The sequence below is a fragment of the Salvelinus namaycush genome, chromosome 28, assembly GCF_016432855.1.
Source record: "Salvelinus namaycush isolate Seneca chromosome 28, SaNama_1.0, whole genome shotgun sequence".
Classification (NCBI taxonomy): domain Eukaryota; kingdom Metazoa; phylum Chordata; class Actinopteri; order Salmoniformes; family Salmonidae; genus Salvelinus; species Salvelinus namaycush.
The window spans coordinates 24,195,218-24,217,909 of NC_052334.1; the positions used below are offsets into that span (position 1 = coordinate 24,195,218).

The 22,692-nt window shown below is 44.0% G+C and overlaps 1 protein-coding gene across 1 annotated transcript; it reads right to left on the bottom strand.

The window, feature by feature from the left end:
- Positions 1 to 4,076: 4,076 nt before the first annotated feature.
- Positions 4,077 to 13,011, bottom strand: LOC120023461 (E3 ubiquitin-protein ligase TRIM39-like). Its single transcript, XM_038967480.1, has 2 exons — positions 12,894 to 13,011; positions 4,077 to 6,500 (listed from the first exon to the last, which is right to left on the bottom strand). The coding sequence occupies exon 2, from the start codon at positions 6,485 to 6,487 to the stop codon at positions 5,027 to 5,029; it is 1,461 nt and encodes a 486-aa protein (XP_038823408.1). The 5' UTR covers positions 6,488 to 6,500; positions 12,894 to 13,011; the 3' UTR covers positions 4,077 to 5,026.
- Between the last annotated feature and the right edge of the window lie 9,681 nt (positions 13,012 to 22,692).

Here is a 22,692-nt window from a genome sequence, read left to right on the forward strand (position 1 = left end):
CATGATTATTCTTATTTTATATTTTTTGCCATTATCTTAACTCTGCATTGTTGGAAAAGGACCCATAAGTAAGCATTTTACTGTCTACAAATGTTATTCCAAACCATGTGACAAATACAATTATATTTTATTTGAATATAACATTTAAAAACTTTAGCTGTGAGTGGTGGAAAAGAAAGCAGCCTCAGCAACAATTATTTGAATAATTCAATGGGTGTTTAGTGCACAAAGGTGATGACAATGTCTTGTGTCTTATTAGGAATTTTCTAATTTGACTTCTCTATGGGGCCATCTATGGAATTGTCTTTCTGGGCCGTAGTTGGACTAATCGACTCCTGCAGTGTTTGATAGAGTGCTGGTCAGGAGAAATGGGCCAAATCAAAAGGAATCTAAATGCAAATAAGATATTCCCTAGACTCTCTAGAAGGTTTGAGTTCAGAACAGTAATCTCCTTGAGGATCTGCATACAGATATACTGTAGCTGTTCTCATTCATTGACTAGACCTGAAGAGGGCAGACAAGACTTCATTTGAACATAGTCACAGTTAGAGGGCTCTCCACAACAAATCTATTTCTCAGGCTGTAATATACACTGAGTGTACAAAACAACTGCTCGTTCCATGACATAGACTGACCAGGTGAATCCAGGTGAAAACCATGATCCCTGATTGATGTCACCTGTTAAATCCACTTCAATCAGTGTAGATGAAGGGGAGGAGACAAGTTAAAGAATGATTTTTAAGTGACATTGATTATGTATGTGTGCCATTCAGAGGGTGAATGGGCAAGACAAAATATTGAAGTGCCTTTGAACGGGATATGGTAGTTTGAGAGTGTCAAGAACTGTAACACTGCTGGGTTTTTCACGCTCAATAATTTCCTGTGTGTATCAAGAATGGTCCACCACCCAAAGGATATCCAGCCAACTTGACACAACTGTGGGAAGCATTGGAGTCAACATGGGCCAGCCAGCATCCCTGTGGAAGCTTTCATCACCTTGTAGAGTTCATGCCCCGACAAATTGAGGCTGTTCCGAGGGCAAAAGGGGTGAAACTCAATATTAGGAACATAGTTCAATAATTTGGCTAGTGATCTGGAACAAAACTAATTTCATTTACTGAAACATTCCTATGAAATGATCATCAACTACTATGCATATGTCAACACGGTATTGTTTTCTAACACACAAAAAGAGACTTTGTCGTGTTAACAACCAACACTGTACATTTCTACACCTGAGCTGCTGTACTTCAGAACTACTAAAGCATGCTATTGTACATATGCACATGGCATGTGCAGGTTCTTGGCAGAAGCAGTCTTATCAGATCCATTCGTTACGCCAATAAAACAATGACAATGGCATGATAAGCATGCCCGGCAGGCGACAGCAATCAGTGAGAATAGGAGTGTATTTCTCCATGACACAGGCTATAAAACGCATCCATCCACAGCTGTGTATGTATGCAGACAAAAGGCTCTGCAGGAGCCCAGAGAATGGAAAGCAGAGAGAACACCCATCTGATCTTTATGATGCTGCTGCCTCTGCTTCACATGGCCCAGGCTTTTACCACAGCTGGAGGTCCTCTTCTTTTAGTTTACACCTAACGTATACCCTCCCATTGTTTCCTATCCAGCATTGTTTGTCTGCTATAGTTATTGTTTATTGAGGCGTCGATATGGAAATGCCAACTGCTTTATTTGAGCAGAAACTACAGGCTGACAAAAAATATTCTCTACTAAGATATGAATATCAATGTGAAATGTCCTTACATACTATATATTGTACTTTCTCCAGAATACAGGTTGGATAAAATGTACAAAGAGTTACATTGTGACAGACAGTTACATTATTAGACTTACCATTTGAAATTAGTTACCTGGTTATAGTGTGTGGTTACATACAGTATTACAGAGAAATCAACATTCCATGAAAGTACATGCTGTTAATGCAACTAATTGTAGGAAAATGACCTCTAAGAGACCCCGCAAGAGACAGGGAGAAGGAAGGGAATAATGTTCTTAAAGCTGCTGCCAGGCATACAGTCCAGTCTGATTTTGATGGCATTGCACAATATAATATAGCAAGTTCATATTTCCAGATATCTGACCGGGTCTGTCATTAGGAACATGCTGAAAACACAAATGGCAAAAACACAAATGTTCCTCTCTAACATAGAGAGCTTTAAGTCGAAATAGACAAGCTACAACTTATGAAATGGGCCCTTTATTAAAATTGGGTTATTATGGAGAACAATATTGTGTGATTTCTGGAGCGGTAATAAAACAAACTGTTTTCCCTACTTAATCACATTTATGTAATGTGAATCCAGCTGTAAAGTGGTGTGGGATAGATGGATGTCACCATGGCATCGTTTGGCTGTATGAAGAGAGCATGGCCACCTGATGCCATAGCTTCTACTGTAATATCCCATAAACCTTAATACAATCATCTCTCTTGGTACAGTAATGTTTCCATGCCTCCAGGAAAGTATGGGAAGACCCTCATAAGATGATAATTCTTTTTTACCTCCTCTCCTGTGCTGGTTAGATCTGCTTGTCTCAGATGGAATAATTACTAAAAACACTGCTGTACCTCTCCTTTTCAAAGGAGAGATGAAGATGAATCATGGAAAAAGATAAAAGCCAGACAACCTGTACAGTCCATCCTTCAGTTTAACAGCCAGAGAATGCACCACTGAGCAAATGAAGGTGGGCTCATGGGAAGAGAGGAATCTCATTATGGTGAGGGAGGGCAGTTCTTGGTGGTGAGAGACTTGGGCTGGGAGCTTACAGTAAGTGTTTCTGTGTGTGGGTGTGTTGCACTGATTCCATGATATCTGCTTCCTTCCTCTCTAAGGGGACTCTGGCCTATTATTCACGGAGGCCCTCTGACTATCTGGAGCTCTGCTTGGCATTGATGCAGTGACTTAGAATCGGTGGACAAGTCTAGCATCAGCATTTCGCAGTAGGTGGTTTGCTATCTCCTGGTAGGTGGTTTGCTGTCTCCTGGGCCGGTGACCTAATCGTTGGAGCTAGCAATGAGATCACTAATCCATCAAAGTGACATGATCAACCCCCCCATGGCCAACACCTTCAGCTAGCGCAGGCTTCCGCAGACAGCCAAGAGCCTCTACACACCCAACAGCTGCTTCGCCACGATTCCCAAAGCAGTCACACTTGCTTAGCGGCAGGCATACAGGAACACTGAGGCATGGTCGCCAGAGAGAAAAAAGAGAACTGGTCGAAAGGCTCAAGAAAAAACAGTAGGCCTACTGAGAGAGAGCTTCATTCCCCTCAGACAGACAGACAGACAGACAGGGATGAAGTCATAGCTTTCTAAAAGTTTCAGTGTCCTTTTCCCTAATCTGATCACTGTGTCTGCTGTGTGGGGTCCTGGAGGCTGGGGTAATCTCATTACTGTTTCCCATGTAGAGGGGCTGCCGCCCGCGGGGCCCTGGCCCCATGCCCCACACACAACAAGCCGGCACACACGCACACAGATCTAATCAGGTGATATGCAAACCATTGATTTTCAGCTCTTCTCCAGTATGGGTTTGAATAGGATTTCTATTGATGCGATCAAGTCGACTGGGCCGTGGAGAAAGGAGAGGAGACAGGATGGAGAGATTGAGACAAGGTGAGGCAGAGCTGCGTGACGAAGCAGATTCTCCGTGTCTGGTCATCCTCATCCCTATATTCCCCATGGCTCCAACAACACTAGGCATGGTCATTTAGAAGGGTTGGAATTCCATCTTCCGGAAGTTAACCACCCAAAACAGAAAATATTTGCCCATTGTCTCTTTTATTGAAGAAGAAATAAATCAATTTACTAGCCTTTTTTCAATATTTACCTTTTTATACAAGTCCTGTTGTCACGCCCTGGCCTTAGTTATCTTTGTTTTCTTTATTATTTTAGTTAGGTCAGGGTGTGACTTGGGGGATGTGGGTGTTTTTGTCATGTCTAGGGGTTTTGTCTAGTCTAGGTGTTTGTATGTCTATGGCTGCCTAGATTGGTTCTCAATTAGAGGCAGCTCTTTATCATTGTCTCTGATTGGGAACCATATTTAGGCAGCCATATTCATTGGGTATGTCGTGGGTGATTGTCTATGTGTAAGTTGCCTGTGTCTGCACTTGTTTAAATTATAGCTTCACGTTCGTTTATTGTTTTGCAAGTCTGTTTAAGTATTCTTCGTTACGTTATAATAAATTAGAAGAATGTATTTATATCACGCTGCGCCTTGGTCCTCTCTTCAATGTTACGACGAACGTGACACCTGTCTTGCACATTGATAAGGAGTTTGGCAAGCTGACGATTCTAAATGAACAATAGGCCTGAATCTACTTTAGTTCAATCACAGAAATTCTCAAAACATATTTTTTAAATAACAATGGGATAGATTCTGTTTAGCATCAAAAGCCACAAAACCAAAGGAAAGTAACATTGATGAGAATAGGAGAAAAGATACGTTGTACTTTGGTCTTTCTTCTGGTCTCATCTAAATTATCCCGGAGAGAGGAGGGAAGTGTCATTCCTGTAATCTTCCCTGCTGTCTTGGTCAAGATTTGGCCTTTGAACTGCACTGTTAGGTTACCAAACGTCTGTAGCATCCGAACGGTTTTGACAAAAAACTAATATGGAAAGGGGAGACCCTCACGGACACGATGGTGTTCTCTGTTTTGTTCTACAACCCCTACAAGTGTCACGGGACTCATCTGAAAGTAACCCAGTACCGGTTGTAAAGAATTATGGAAGTGTGGAAATAGTTTGTGCCAACAAAGAAAGGGTTTAAATGTGTAAAAAATATATACATATTTCCTGAGTTTTCTTAAACAGTATCTCCTAGATACTGTATAGGACAGACACTTCAAAACCTTATCCTATTTTTTGACTGTCTGTTTTGCCATTTATTAATGTGTTATTCAATGCATTTCTATGGGCCATAGCAGTAAAGACCAAACTCAATATTTTATCAAATAATCCTAAAATTCTAAATCAAGTAGCTAAATGATCCATGGTATACCCACCTTAAAACAATTCCATATCATGGTTTTCCACATGGTTTTCCACATTTAAAGAGACTTTCCCTGGAAGGATCTGTAGTGGTTGACCATTTAACAAATAAAAGTATGGATACATCCTCTCTGTAAATTTGTGATTAAATGTTCTGAGGGTTTGTGTGTATGAACTAAGATCAATGAAGGACACCTCCTGTTTGTCCCACTTCAGCGAAACTCTGATCCTCTGGGTCTTCTTCTTCATTTTATAAGGTTCACCATTAGCTACCCCAACAGCCCATATTCCACATTCTTCTTCATCTAACCCATGTTTCCTACTAACAGACTCACTGGCCACCCCTACCCTCCAGTCATCATTTTCTCCGACTTCCACATCCCAGAAGTGTGTCCCTGAAGTGAACCCCTCTGAACCCAGGATGTCACGGTATGAATCAAACCTCTCTGGGTTGTCTGGGAGACTCTGTCCTTTATCTTCAGATCGTAGGCTGGACAGATCTTCAGATGGATAGAGATAGGGATGTGCGGTGTTTGGTTCTAGAACTACAGGCATGTATTTCACTGCCCCCTGCATCTTCTGCCAGACCTGGAACTTGAGATTGCCCAGGTGTTTGGCCAAGTTGATCAGTGCTCCTGAGCCCAGCTGTGGGTCCTTAGGCGCACTCTGTGCTCTCTCCATCATAGTCTTGTAGCTCTGCAGAAACAACAAATCATCCACTGCCAGCTTCTCCTCCACAGCCCTGATTGTGTCCGACAGAGATGACATCATCTTACTTATCTCCTTCACTCTCTCCTTTATCCTTTTATTCTTCTCCTCCTCTTCCTCCTTCAGCGCAGCTAGCCTCTCCACCTCCTCTTCTCTCAGGAAGCAGTGTAGCTTCTCAAACTCTTTCATTATCTGTTTCTCTGCTAGCTGGGCCTGCGCCCCGATGTGAGCAGCCATTTTGTCACAGTTAAGCTTGGCTTTGCAGAAGGCAGACATTTTCTCCTCCAAGGTCTCCAGTGTGGGTCTGAGCCCCTCTCTCCTCTGGCTTGCTGCCTTCACGAGAGAGCAGAAGCTGTGGCCTGCATGCTCCGACACACACTCCACACACACCAGACATTCATCCTCAAGGCAGAAGAGCTGGAGCCTCTGGGAGTGTAAACCACACACACCCTGTAACCCCCTGTGGCTGGTGTTTTCACCCTGTGAGGGCCCCTCTGTCGCCTCCTCTGTGGGCCCAGGAGAGTCCTTAATCTCCCTCTCCCTCAGTAGAGTCTCACAGACATGCCTCAGGGCCAGGTTGGGAGGCGACTGGTCTCTGGAGGACCTTCTGCAGACTGGGCAGTCCTGCGTCTCCCGTTTACTCCAGCTCTCCTCCAGACAGGCCTTGCAGAAGCTGTGGCTGCAGAGCAGGATCACTGGCTCCCTGAATATCTGATAGCACACTGTACACGACAGGTCCTCTTCCAGGAGAGAGAAACTGGCTGCCATCCTCACACGAGTGCTGTAGAGTAAGTGAGAGAGTATGAGTTAAAATGAGAGAATGTATATGTGTATGTGTATGTGTGTGTGTGTGCGTGTGTGTGTGCGTGTTCGTGTGCGTGCGTGCGTGCGTGCGTGAGTGAGTGTGTAAGAGGGAGAGTAAGGGTGAGTGAATAGGAGGTGTGTGAGTGGGAGAGAGATAGAAACTAAACTTAAGGCTCTCTTAGAAATGAAACTTCCCATATTGGCACACTAACCAAAATCTGCCCAACAACCCAACATTACGAAGTTTTGTAGTATTTATTCGGGTCTTCAAAGTTTGACCAAACACTTTTCTACATTAACTTATCACATACTGTAACATATTACCATTTGATTGCATTTACTGTGGGCTTTTTTAGACCAGTCATAAAAATGATAATTTAAACCTTAATATATCAATTTACATTGTTGACAAAGCAGAAGTTTATTGGTTTCTCTCACCAGTCAGAAAGAAAATATGTGGATGGGTGGGTGCAGAGTTGAATGTTTCCGGGAACGGGAAAAAGGATATGTGAAGTCAAGAGTGGATGCGGAGACCGACCACCAAACTTCAGTGATTTCAATACGCTGCTCAGCAGTCAACCATGACTACCTTAATGTACACTGCATGACTAAAGGTATGTGGACACCTGCTCATTGAACATCTCATTCCAAAATCATTGCTATTTGTATTTATTAGGATCCCCATTTGCTGCTTCCGAGGCAGCAGCTACTCTTCCTAGGGTCCAAACACATTAAGGCACTTACATTATACAAAAAACAAAAGATAAAACAGTACATCATATAACATTATTACACCACTACATATCTACAATACAAAATGTATAATACCACCATACAACAATATTACAATGTACGTGTGCGTATCCGTGTGTCTGTACCTGTGTGTGTGTGTCTATTCACAGTCCCCACTCTTCCTTGAGGTGTATTTTTTGTTGTTTTTTAAAATCTGATTCTACTGCTTGTATCAGTTACCTGATGTGGAATAAAGTTACATGTAGTCATAGCTCTATGTAGTACTGTGCACCTCCCATAGTCTGTTCTGGACTTGGGGATTGTGAAGAGACCTCTGGTGGCATGTCTTGTGGGGTATATCATGGGCATTAATATGGAGTTGGTCCCCACCTTTGTTGCTATAACAGCCTCCACTCTTCTGGGAAGGCTTTCCACTAGATATTGGTGCATTACTGCGGGGACTTGCTTCCAGTCAGACACAAGAGCATTAGTGAGGTTGGGCACTGATGTTGGGTGATTAGGCCTGGCTCACAGTCGGGGTTCCAATTCATCCCAAAGCTGTTCAATGGCATTGAGGTCAGGGCTCTGTGCAGGCCAGTCAAGTTCTTCCACACCTATCTCGACAAACCATTTTTGTATGGACCTCGCTTTGTACATGGGGACATTGTTATGCTGAAACAGGAAAGGGCCTTCCACAAACTGTTGTCACAAAGTTGGAAGCACAGAATTGTTTAGAATGTCATTGTATGGTGTAGCGTTAAGATTTCCCTTCACTGGAACTAAGGGGCCGAGCACGAACCATGAAAAACTGCCCCAGACCATTATTCCTCCTCCACCAAACTTTACAGTTGGCACTATGCATTGGGGCAGGTAGCGTTCTCTAAACCCAGATTCGTCCGTTGGACTGCCAGATGGTGAAGCGTGATTAATCACTCCGGAGAATGCATTTCCACTGCTCCAGAGTCCAATGGCGGCGAGTTTTACATCGCTTCAGCCAACGCTTGGCATTGTGTATGCTGATCTTAGGCTTGTGTGCGGCTGCTCGGCCATGGAAACCTATTTCATGAAGCTCCCGACGAACAGTTCTTATGCTGACATTTTTTCCAGAGGCAGTTTGGAACTCGGTAGTGAGTGTTGCAACCGAGGACAGACGATTTTTACGCCCTCACACGCATTATAGCTTTGAAATTAAAAAGAGATAAATGAAGAAGTAGAGAAAGAGTCTTCTAAAGTCTATATTATATTAGAACGCATTAAAAGTGGTATGTATAGTTTTGACATACACTCTCCTATGTATTTATTTGGACAGTGAAGCGACAACTTCTAAATTGACTCTATATGCCAGCATTTTGGATTTGAGATCAAATGTTTTTTGTTACCTTTATTTAACTAGGCAAGTCAGTTAAGAACAAATTCTTATTTTCAATAGCCTAGGAACAGTGGGTTAACTGCCTTGTCCAGGGGCAGAACAACAGATTTTCCCCTTGTCAGCTCGGGGATTTGATCTCGCAACCTTTCGGTTACTAGTGCAACTCTCTAACCACTAGGCTACCTGCCGCCCCAATGAGGTGAAATATATGAGGTGAAAGTACAGAATTTTGGGGTATTTTCATACATATCTGTTTTACCGTTTAGAAATGAATGCACTTTATGTATCTAGTCCTGTCACACCCTGGCCATAGAGAGGGTTTTTAGTCTCTATTTTGGTTAGGCCAGGGTGTGATTAGGGTGGGCATTCTATGTGTTATATTTCTATGTTTTGGCCGGGTATGGTTCTCAATCAGGGACAGCTGTCTATCGTTGTCTCTGATTGGGAATCATACTTAGGCAGCCTTTTTTCCTTTTGGGAGTTGTGGGTAGTTATCTTTGTTAGTGGCACTATAGCCCTGTTAAGCTTCACGGTCGTTTCTTAGTTTCTTGTTTTGTTGGTGACATTTACAATAATAAAGGAAAATGTATGTTCACCACGCTGCACCTTGGTCTCCTTCTGACGACGGCCGTGACAAGTCCCCCCATTTGAACCCGTCATAAGTATTTGGACAAATTAATTCATAGCGTATTAAATGTAATCTAAGTTTAGTATTCCTAGCATGCAATGACTACTGTACATCAAGCTTGTGACTTCAAACTTGTTGGTTGCATTTGCAGTTTGTTTTGATTGTGTTTCGGATTGCACAAATGATGCACAAATATCATGCCCCCATAACAAGGTTAGCATTTTTTTTTTGGGGGGGGGGGGGGGTATGATCATTATTCCTCTGTAACTTTCTCACTCATCATTATCCACGATTCATTCATGAATATCCATAATCATGGTAGCATCCACATTAATGTAGAAGTGTTCCGAAACATCTTATTTTCTTATTTACAATAAAAGTGACTTAAAAATGTCACTGAATTATTAATCATTCAGTTTCTATTGGGCAAAACATAATCCGAAACACAACCATAACAAACTGAAAATACATAGAGCCACAAGCTTGATGTAGTCATTGCTTGCTAGGTATATGGGACCAAATACTAATGACTACTTTAATACACTATAAGTTGATTTGTCCAAAAATGTATAAAAAAAAAACTTAAAACTAAAAGGTGACGTTATACTGTCGCCTCAAATGAAACATTTGATCTCAAATCCAAAATGCTGGAGTATAGAGCCAGATGTTGACATATTTAAGCCTCACTGTCCGAATGAATACGTAGGGGAGGGTACATTTTTATATAACTGTTTGGATTAGCAGAAACTGCTGCATCCTGAGGGATAAGGGATAAGGGAACAGAGGAAGGTTAATGGAAAAGCAGCACTGATGATAATCTAAGGCCCAAACAGAGATGACTGCTGCTGCAACACTCCCCCAAGGTACAGTTTAATGACCGACATAAAAAATAATTATGAGAGACAAAAACAGTCCTGCTCCAAAATACCCTTCTCACCCTAGTCCCCTCCCTCTACAGCAGTGGTATTCAAACTCGAGGAACTGCAGTGTTTCACCATTTTATTTTATTTACAAAAATATATAATAATTAATTATTTAAGAGTACAGATTATTGTATGGGACAACAAATGTTTTGAGAAAGAGAATTTGAAAATAACATTTTATTGAATAAATGCAACAATTTTTTCATTTTGATAAGAGATGAAAATGTAAATGCAACAATGTTTAAGTTGTTCATTATATTTGGGGTGAGGTGGGGTCGTGAGAAATTCTGCGAAAAAGAAATGGGGTCCCTGCTGTAAAAGTTTGAATACCACTGCTCTACAGGCTCCCAAAACTCCTAATTTATGATAATCATGATGGTAATGAACATGTTACTTCAAACACAAATGTTTTTTTTTTGGTTCTGGTGTGTTTGCTGTGAGCAACAACCCTTTTTATGTCCCTAAAATATGAAAAAGACATATGTTGATGTTGCACACCGCCCTTCAGACTTCAAGACTCCACATGAGACGTATGTTCATACCATGGAATCATTTCTTTATTCATTTCCATTATCAAATTAATTCGTCAATGAAGTCATGTCACCCATTCCTGCCTACCCTCACTAAATTCAACTCACAGGTTGACAAATGAATCAGAATCAGGAATTAAGGCTTAATATTGATTTAAAGAAGAAGGCTGTAGAATTAACATGAGCATCGATCATACCAGGCTTACCAAAGCAGTGGGGATATCTTCGGAATTCATTATCCAAATTACACCAATGAGTTTCTACGGCTCAATATGCCTCGAAATACAGGGGTTAGGCCTTACATAAGCCGCCATGCTATTCTTGCACGAAAAAGAGATGAGAGAGAGAGAGCAAAGGAGAGGGGGAGAGCATTGTTACAGATGCCATGCAGACAGGCTATGCTGAAAGATTCCTCTGGGATGGTTTCAGACAGAGCATATTGTTTACTTAGTGTTTGTGAATGTAAACAGCCAATCGAGAGATAAGGAATGGCTCCCTCAGAAATACAACCACACACACATCTGACTCACTGTTAGTTCTTTCCCATGTGAGTTTAGAAACAACAATATTTACAGAAGAGTCATGATCCTTTGACTTTGGTTATCTCCATTGATTATGTGAAGGAGAGAGGATGTGAAGGAGAGAGGATGTGAAGGAGAGAGGATGTGAAGGAAGTGGGAGTAATGTCGCTGCTCAGCCTCTGAGGGTCCATGAATCGTCTCCTGCTCTTTTTATAATGAAAATCTCATTACCAAGATTTAATGGCCTTCGAGGTTCTCAGCAGAAATAAACTAACCCTTCAATGGAAATGACATGATGATTACTATAAATCACAGATATGATAACGCTGGCCACTTGTTGAACTGCGAACTGAATCCAATTAGGGATAACACCTAAAATGAAAGTCAGGATTATAAAATTCATACTCAACTGGGATTTTGTGTGGATATTTGTCAAAAATTGTACCGTGTACAGACAGCTACAAAGTCATTATAACTGGAGCTGCCAGTGTCTTTCTACAGTAGAGGAGAGATAACCTAGAAAAGATAGGCTGAGGCAGTGATTTGTGTGGCCCTCACACCAGTCTAATTTATAGGTCCCCAGGGAATGTTAGTTAGACTTCCATGTCCAGTAGAACATGGCTTCATATTACCATTAGAAATCCTCAGATCCCATACTGGGTATATATTTCAGACACATCCGTCTGGCCTGGTCCACTGAGGCTTGCTGAAACTTCAGGAGGCAGAGTGAATCCCCGACTCCGTCTCAGACAATAGGGGCAGGGGCTGGGGTGGTAACCAAAGAGGGCTCCCTCTCCCTTTCCTGTCTTAATATCAGAGGATGTAACTGTTGGCACAGGCTCTAGTCCCCCTCAGATAATTAAAAGTGAGTTATAAATCAGTGTAAGCAGTAATCACACAAGCCCCTGCCAACACAACCCCCCATCTCCAGTAAAACAAAGTCCCCACTCTAACACAGACCCTGCAACTATCTGATCTGAGAATGGATATGTGTTTCATGAGAACCACCTCTCTGCTCCCATGTTGAAATAATACATCTCTAATGTTCTGAGTCGGTTTAATGTTTAAATCGATTTCATCGGCTAGAAGAGCGCTGAGAGGCTAGCGATGACATCATACGTGCTCCTTTTCAGCAAACCTTTTGTGCTGTACTGCTCTGTTTTTACATACAATCTGTGATATATTCCTGATTGTACATCTTACATTTGCCCTGGGTCAACAACGTACTCACTGTAAGCTTATATTAAATAAATACCAATATTTAGTGAAAGCCTTGATCAGGCAGAAAAAGGTTGCAGCAATGCCCATAAGATGAATGGAATTAAAGCTGAGCACCACTACATGTCTTACCATGCAGTGACGACCTTGTGTGTTTGGAAGGTGGGGCAGGAAATGCATGTGGGGGAGGAGGTGATGCAGCGCATCAAGGACTGTATTGATTTGCGAAAGAATATTTGCGAAAAGCGTGAGACATGAAAAATAAAGTATTGATCTGCTTAGAAAACATGTTCATTAAAACAGGGAGGGAAACGGGAATTGACAAGCTCGATAATGGCTCTGAAATGGCCCCCGTGAACAGAAACAGCACTGAGAAACGGTTACATTAATGCACTAAAGGAAACCCATCAACAGCAACACAAAGTACAGAAGACATTTTTAAACCATACCTTGATGTGTCTTCACTGCCTTCTATAGCGTCCTGTGATTTCCACACTCCTACTCCTCTCTCATTGGCCAAGGCTAAATCCTTCTGACAATAGACAGCCCAAAGACAAAATTTCAGACCGTATGTCATCATCTCAGAACCACTGAATAAGTTACCTTTTATATACTCTCTGATTCTATGCTACCCTGAGCCCCCCTGTTGCTCACTCATTTCCTTCGTTCCCTGCCAATGTTTTTTCTGCAGCAGAAAAACATTGTCAGGAAGGAAACGAGGGAGACAGAGTGAGAGTGGTAAATGTAGAGGGAGATTTGGTCATTTGACTGCAGAAAACTGTTTTAATACCAAACAATTGTCCTAATTCACAGGCTATTGAAATCTGTAATGTTATACAATGGTATGAGTGACAAAATGCCCAAAGGGCAACTACTAAATCAGGTAGACAAACAGAAGTGAGTAGTGACAGAAGAAATTGTGTTGCTCAATGCATGCAAAGATATCAAGCATCGAAGACCAGACAGCAATACAGCCAAGACAGATTAGACCTGCTTTAAGGTATTAATCAAAACATTTAGTTTACTTATCCATTTACTTATCCCCTGGATCACAAGTCATTACTGAGATTTCCTGCTAATCAGTACACAAAGGGCTTGTGAATCCTCTGTTCTGCATGTCTGTCTATGTGTGTGTGTGTGTCTGTGAAAACCCCCCCTGTAATCAATAAGGTTGTAAGCTGTGTGTTTAAATCACTTTGACCTCGGTTCTTAGGTAAACATCCACGTGAATGACAAGACGGCTATAGTTTTATAGTCAGTGTTTTTTTCGGCCCCGATTCTAAACAATAAGTTATTTTTAATGTGGACCTGTGATTACATTGTCATGGTGAAATATTGGGGCCCTTGGCTGCTTAGGAAATGAACGGCCAAACGTGAATTACTACAACAGCATATATTACACCAGTGAGCCAGGTGAGGCAATCTTCATAAATTCTAATCTAATTTTAACAGACCTGGCAGACTCAGCCAGTAGCAGGAGACGTCATGCTTTGGGGAGATGGGGCAATGGGGGACAACGCTCTGGATGTTACAGGCGGATCGAGTAGCGGTCAGGACAGCGGTTGTGTCACGATCGTGTAGAGGAGAGACGGACCAAAACGCAGCATGAGGAAAATAAGCCATCTTCTTTTATTAGAACGACGAAGATGAACATGAAACGAAACACTTATACAAACTATACCAAAACAACAAACGACCGTGAAGCTATAAACGTAGTGCACACACACACAGGCTACAAACGTTCCACATAGACAATTCCCCACAACAAACTAAAGCCTATGGCTACCCTAAATATGGCTCCCAATCAGAGACAACAGAAACCAGCTGTCTCTAATTGGGAACCCATTCAGGCAACCATAGACTTTCCTAGAAAACTACACCCAACATAGACACAGCTAGACAACTATACTAAACATAAACCCAACTACTCTAAATAAACCCCCTAAACCTTACAATCACCCTGGACACTACAAAACCCACATAAATACCCATGTCACACCCTGACCTAACTAAAATAATAAAGAAAACAAAGAATACTAAGGCCAGGGCGTGACATAGCCCCCCCCTTAAGGTGCGAACTCCGGGCGCACCAGCACAAAGTCTAGGGGAGGGTCTGGGTGGGCATCTGACCACGGTGGTGGCTCAGGCTCAGGGCGAGGTCCCCACCCCACCATAGTCAATCCCAGCTTATATCTCCCCCTACAAATGACCACCCTCATATTACCCCCACTTAATCTTTTGGGTAACATCGACACAAGGGGCAGCACCGGGATAGAGGAATAGCTCAGGACAGAGGGATAGCTCAGGACAGAGGGATAGCTCAGGATAGAGAGGTAGCTCAGGATAGAGGGGCAACTCCGGACTGAAAGGCAGCTCCGGACAGAGAGACAGCTCTGGACTGAGGGGCAGTTCTGGAGAAATAGCCGCTCTGGGCTAAGGGACAGCTCATGACTGGCTGACGGCTCTGGACGCTCATGGCTGGCCGACGGCTCTGGACGCTCATGGCTGGCCGACGGCTCTGGACGCTCATGGCTCACTGACGGCTCTGGCAGATCCTGTCTGGTTGGCGGCTCTGGCAGATCCTGTCTGGTTGGCGGCTCTGGCAGATCCTGTCTGGTTGGCGGCTCTGGCAGATCCTGTCTGGTTGGCGGCTCTGGCAGATCCTGTCTGGTTGGCGGCTCTGGCAGATCCTGTCTGGTTGGCGGCTCTGGCAGATCCTGTCTGGTTGGCGGCTCTGGCAGATCCTGTCTGGTTGGCGGCTCTGGCAGATCCTGACTGACGAATGGCTCTAGCGGCTCCTGACTGACTAACGGCTCTGACGGCTCTGTACAGACGGGCGGCTCTACTGGCTCGGGACAGACGGATGGCTCAGACGGCGCTGGGGAGACGGATGGCTCAGACGGCGCTGGGGAGACGGATGGCTCAGACGGCGCTGAGGAGACGGATGGCCCAGACTGATCCTGTCTGGCGGAAGGCTTTAGCGGCTCCTGTCTGGCGGAAGGCTCTAGCGGCTCCTGTCTGGCGGAAGGCTCTGTAGGCTCATGGCAGACGGGCGGCTTTGCAGGCTCATGGCAGACGGGCGGCTTTGAAGGCTCAATACAGACGGGCAGTTCAGTCACCGTTGGGCAGACGGCAGACTCTGGCCGGCTGAGACGCACTGTAGGCCTGGTGCGTGGTGCCGGAACTGGAGGTACCGGGCTAAGGACACGCACCTTCAGGCTAGTGCGGGGAACAACAACAGGGCACACTGAGTTCTCAAGGCGCACTATATGCCTGGTGCGTGGTACCGGACTGATGGCACGCACCTCAGGACGAGTGCGGGGAGAAATAACAGTGTGTACAGGACTCAGGAGACGCACAGGTGGCTTAGTGCGCGGTGCCGGAACTGGAGGCACTGGGCTGGGGACACGCACCATAGGGAGAGTGCGTGGAAGAGGAACAGGGCTCTGAAAACGCACTGGAAGCCTGGTGCGTGGTGTAGGCACTGGTGGTACTAGGCTGGGGCGAGGAGGTGGCGCCGGAAATACCGGACCGTGCAGGCGTATTTGCTCCCTTGAGCACCGAGCCTGCCCAACCTTACCTGGCTGAATGCTCCCCGTCGCCCGACCAGTGCGGGGAGGTGGAATAACCCGCACCGGTCTATGTAGACGAACCGGGGACACCATGCGTAAGGCTGGTGCCATGTAAGCCGGCCCAAGAAGACGTACTGGTGGCCAGATATGTAGGGCCGGCTTCATGACATTTGGCTCAATGCCCAATCTAGCCCTACCAGTGCGGGGAGGTGGAATAACCCGCACTGGGCTATGCACCCGTACAGGAGACACCGTGCGCTCTACTGCGTAACACGGCGTCTGCCCGTACTCCCGCTCTCCACGGTTAGCCTGGGAAGTGGGCGCAGGTCTCCTACCTGCCCTTGACCCACTACCTCTTAGCCCCCCCCCAAGAAATTTTTGGGTAGTACTCACGGGCTTTTCAGGCTTCCAGCCACGTCTCCTTGCTGCCTCCTCATATCTCCGCCTCTCTGCCTTCGCTGCCTCCAGCTCAGCTTTAGGGCGGCGATATTCTCCTGGTTGAGCCCATGGTCCCTTACCATCCAATATTTCCTCCCATGTCCATGAGTCCTGGTTACTTTGCCGCTGTTGTTGGTTCCGCTCATGCTGCTTGATCCAATGTTGGTGGGGAATTCTGTCACGATCGTGTAGAGGAGAGACGGACCAAAACGCAGCATGAGGAAAATAAGCCATCTTCTTTTATTAGAACGACGAAGATGAACATGAAACGAAACACTTATACAAACTATACCAAAACAACAAACGACCGTGAAGCTATAAACGTAGTGCGCACGCACACACACACACACACACACACACACACACACACACACACACACACACACACACACACACACACACACACACACACACACACACACACACACACACACACACACACACACACACACACACACACACACACACACACACACACACACACACACACACACACACACACACACACACACACACACACACACAGGCTACAAACGTTCCACATAGACAATTCCCCACAACAAACTAAAGCCTATGGCTACCCTAAATATGGCTCCCAATCAGAGACAACAGAAACCAGCTGTCTCTAATTGGGAACCCATTCAGGCAACCATAGACTTTCCTAGAAAACTACACCCAACATAGACACAGCTAGACAACTATACTAAACATAAACCCAACTACTCTAAATAAACCCCCTAAACCTTACAATCACCCTGGACACTACAAAACCCACATAAATACCCATGTCACACCCTGACCTAACTAAAATAATAAAGAAAACAAAGAATACTAAGGCCAGGGCGTGACAGGTTGTAACATGCTGAGGACTGCTTTCCCTGACTGATATGGAACAGCTGATTCCTTTTCATGACAGTTACATGAGAGAGAAAGAGAGAAAATAGGGCCTTAGTTGAGAAAGTGGGTGAGTGTTTTGTGGGCATCTAATTTAGAACAAATTGTTTATACTTCTCTAGGTGACAGGTGTCCAGTTTTTATTTATTCTCTCACGTCCGCATGACACTGAGGCGTGAGGTCACAAATCAGAGCGGTGCCTCCCAGTGTGGTGCGGAGTGGAGAGGAGGTGCATGTCACAGCCCTGTCAGGTGGTCCTGCCATCCTAGTTTATTCTCTGCCGTGGACCACAAGTGATCACAGTTTGATGGTTCAAACTCTGCTCTCCTCACAGGACATTTGTTATAGACATTTGGTGAGTCACAAAGCTGTCACCCAGGATTCAGGGCCTGTGGGAGGCTAAAACCATGATAGCACACATCCTATTAGCAGCATGTTGATCTCCTCACAGTGTTCCTATCAGACCTTCTGTACCATCAATACTCTCCACCTCCCAGTACAAATTAGGTTCCAAAGCCTCAGATAACATGAGAAGAATATATTATAGAGAGAGCTTACTGTGGGTGTGCTTCTGTAGGTTGGATTGTGATTACCCAGAGTACATCTCCACTGTGAGGGGAATAGTGAGCTCACATACAAATCACACCGGTTACGGTTGGCTGCTGCTGCTAATCGAATATAACATCTAAATGTGCATATTTTTTCCCAAAAGATATATACATTATAGATGAACAGCTGACACATCATACATTAACCTTTGCACAGCTGACAAGTCATTACGTATGCTAGTTAACTTCTTCGGGGTAGGGGGCAGCATTTTCACTTTTGGATAAATAGCATGCCAAAATTCAACTGTCTGCTACACATCCCCGGAATATAAGATATGCATATTATTCGGATAGAAAACACTCTGAAGTTTCTAAAACTGTTTGAATCATGTCTGTGAGAATAACAGAACTTATGTAGCAGGCGAAACCCCGAGGACAAACCATTCAGAATTTTTATTTTTTTGAGGTCACTGTCTTTTCAATGAGGTTTCATTGGGACACCAGATTTCTAAGGGACTTGTTTGCAGTTCCTACCGCTTCCACTGGATGTCACCAGTCTTTGGAAATTGGTTGAGGTTATTCCTTTGTGTAATGAAGAAGTACGGCAATCGTAAATGAGGTTCACTTGAAGTAAATTGTTTGAGAGAGGCACATTACCAAAAAAGTTGTCAGTTTGTTTTCTTTTTGTATTGAACACAGATCATCCCGTCTTCAAATTGATCGATTATTAACGTTTAAAAATACCTAACGTTGTATTACAAAAGTAGTTTGAAATGTTTTGGTAAAGTTTACATGTAACTTTTGATATATTTTGTAGTGACGTTGCGCAAGTTGGAAGCTGTGTTTTTCTGGATGAAACGCGCCAAATAAATTGACATTTTGGATATATATTGACGGAATTAATCGAACAAAAGGACCATTTGTGATGTTTATGGGACATATTGGAGTGCCAACAAAAGAATTTCGTCAAAGGCAAGGCATGAATTATATATTTTATTTCTGCGTTTTGTGTCGTGTCTGCAGTGTTGAAATATGCTACTCTCTTTGTTTACTGTTGTGCTATCATCAGATAATAGCATCTTATGCTTTCCCCGAACAGCCTTTTTGAAATCTGACATGGTGGCTGGATTCACAACGAGTGTAGCTTTAATTTGGTATCTTACATGTGTGATTTAATGAAAGTTTGATTTTATATCATTTTATGGCGCTCTGTATTTTCCCTGGCTATTGGCCAGGTGGGACGATTGCGTCCCACCTACCCCAGAGAGGTTAAGTTAGATCAGATGCATTGGAGGTTGGAGGTGGATTCACCATAAGTTCATTTCTGCCTCAACCTTTCCACCTAGCAATGTCTCTTCTTCCTTAAAATATATTTTTCAGAAAGTCTCACTTGGGACTGGACACATAAGAAGCATTAAATATTGGGGGATTTTTAAGTAGTGTTATCAGTGGCCCACAGTCTGAGTAGGGCCAGTATTTTGGCACCCTCTCACCCCAGGATAGTGACATGGTACAAGGTCAAAGCCCCTGGGCGTCCCTCCTGCCGTGTCCTGCTGGCTGAGGAATGAACTCCTTGCTGAAACACTGCACCAACCAACCACCAAGCTTTCATGCTCCGACGCGTCCGTCAGGCTGCCCAAGCAAACAAATACATTAGCATGTAATTTACACTGCACAGATGGGACCTGCTGTACACACAGAGAGTGTGTGTGTAACACTTTACTTAACACCCAGCATCCAAACACATTGTGACACGGTCTAAACCATGTCATAATATTTCATAACTTGACATAACTTGTCATATTCTGTCATGACCCATATAGTTACACCTGTTGTGACATATATTGCGTTATTTTATGGCTGGTTATGACACCTACATTAGAGTGTCAAAACCTTAAAAAACTACCACACAAGGCAACACATTCCATTACACCATAGATGACTTGTCAACAGTATGTTTATGTTATTTTAACATTTTCTGATATTGACATTATTAAATTATCATTGTAACAGTGCACACATTGATGTCAGACATGCATCTACCCCAATGCTCTGTTGCTGATGACTGGGATGAACACAGGAGCAGATTTCAGGAGCAGGACAAGACACCCTCTTTGTTACTGATAACTGACATCAGGGCATGTACGTGATAGGTCTATCTGGCTTACATGATTATGATGGTCATAATGCTTCATGACAGTGTCATAAAGTGTATTTTCTTAGTCCAAGTAAAGTGACACAGGATGGTCATAATGCTTCATGACAGTGTCTTAAAGTGTATTTTCTTAGTCCAGGTAAAGTGACACAGGATGGTCATAATGCTTCATGACAGTGTCATAAAGTGTATTTTCTACAAGTTATTCAAAATATGATGGAGAAAAAAAATGACTTTAAAGAATTCATTACAACAACCACAAATAACTTAAGAAACAAACTTTCTGTAAGGGGTGCGTAACTGGTGGCAGGGAAGTCAAACGCAGGAGAGCAGAACTTGGTGAATAGCCGGAGCAGTTTAATATACACTGCTCAAAAAAATAAAGGGAACACTTAAACAACACAATGTAACTCCAAGTCAATCACACTTCTATGAAATCAAACTGTCCACTTAGGAAGCAACACTGATTGACAATAAATTTCACATGCTGTTGTGCAAATGGAATAGACAAAAGGTGGAAATTATAGGCAATTAGCAAGACACCCCCAAAAAAGGAGTGATTCTGCAGGTGGTGACCACAGACCACTTCTCAGTTCCTATGCTTCCTGGCTGATGTTTTGGTCACTTTTGAATGCTGGCGGTGCTCTCACTCTAGTGGTAGCATGAGACGGAGTCTACAACCCACACAAGTGGCTCAGGTAGTGCAGTTCATCCAGGATGCCACATCAATGCGAGCTGTGGCAAAATGGTTTGCTGTGTCTGTCAGCGTAGTGTCCAGAGCATGGAGGCGCTACCAGGAGACAGGCCAGTACATCAGGAGACGTGGAGGAGGCCGTAGGAGGGCAACAACCCAGCAGCAGGACCGCTACCTCCGCCTTTGTGCAAGGAGGTGCACTGCCAGAGCCCTGCAAAATGACCTCCAGCAGGCCACAAATGTGCATGTGTCAGCATATGGTCTCACAAGGGGTCTGAGGATCTCATCTCGGTACCTAATGGCAGTCAGGCTACCTCTGGCGAGCACATGGAGGGCTGTGCGGCCCCACAAAGAAATGCCACCCCACACCATGACTGACCCACCGCCAAACCGGTCATGCTGGAGGATGTTGCAGGCAGCAGAACGTTCTCCACGGCGTCTCCAGACTCTGTCACGTCTGTCACATGTGCTCATGTGCTCAGTGTGAACCTGCTTTCATCTGTGAAGAGCACAGGGCGCCAGTGGCGAATTTGCCAATCTTGGTGTTCTCTGGCAAATGCCAAACGTCCTGCACGGTGCTGGGCTGTACGCACAACCCCCACCTGTGGACGTCGGGCCCTCATACCACCCTCATGGAGTCTGTTTCTGACCGTTTGAGCAGACACATGCACATTTGTGGCCTGCTGGAGGTCATTTTGCAGGGCTCTGGCAGTGCTCCTCCTGCTCCTCCTTGCACAAAGGCGGAGGTAGCGGTCCTGCTGCTGGGTTGTTGCCCTCCTACGGCCTCCTCCACGTCTCCTGATGTACTGGCCTGTCTCCTGGTAGCGCCTCCATGCTCTGGACACTACGCTGACAGACACAGCAAACCTTTTTGCCACAGCTCGCATTGATGTGGCATCCTGGATGAACTGCACTACCTGAGCCACTTGTGTGGGTTGTAGACTCCGTCTCATGCTACCACTAGAGTGAGAGCACCGCCAGCATTCAAAAGTGACCAAAACATCAGCCAGGAAGCATAGGAACTGAGAAGTTGTCTGTGGTCACCACCTGCAGAATCACTCCTTTTTTGGGGGTGTCTTGCTAATTGCCTATAATTTCCACCTTTTGTCTATTCCATTTGCACAACAGCATGTGAAATTTATTGTCAATCAGTGTTGCTTCCTAAGTGGACAGTTTGATTTCACAGAAGTGTGATTGACTTGGAGTTACATTGTGTTGTTTAAGTGTTCCCTTTATTTTTTTGAGCAGTGTATAAAACTAACTGCATATAAAACAACAAACACATGGGTACAAAACCACACCAGTAACACATAGCACAAGAACTTACAATAAACAATTCCCGACAAGGACATGGGGGAAACAGAGGGAAAAATATACAACATGTAATTCGGGAATTGAAACCAGGTGAAAACAAGATAAAACAAAACAAGACAAAACAAATGGAACATGAAAAATGGATCGGCGATGACTAGAAGACCGGTGATGTCGACCGCCGAACACCGCCCGAACAAGGAGAGGAACCGACTTCGGTAGAAATTGTGACACTTTCAAACACAAGGAAACTTCTTGGCAGGGAAAAAACACATTTGAATAAATGTGAGTTTGACACTCTTATGTAGGTGTCATAACCGTCCATAAAATCATGCAATATATGTCACAACAGATGTAACTATATGGTCATGACAATGTTATGACCATATTATGACAGGTTCTGACAAGTTATGTCAGTTGTTATGACATATCACAACATGGTTATGACCGTGTCATATGACGCTGGGTGTCAAGTAAAGTGTTAACTATGTGGTAGAATGTATTCAAATGAGCATACTATAAGAAAATAAATAAAAGACGAAGAAAAACGGAAACTTCCTAGGATCATGCAAATCAGAAAACGTCATCCTCCAAATGAAATGACATCCATCAGAATTAATTCTGTCAATTTGGGAG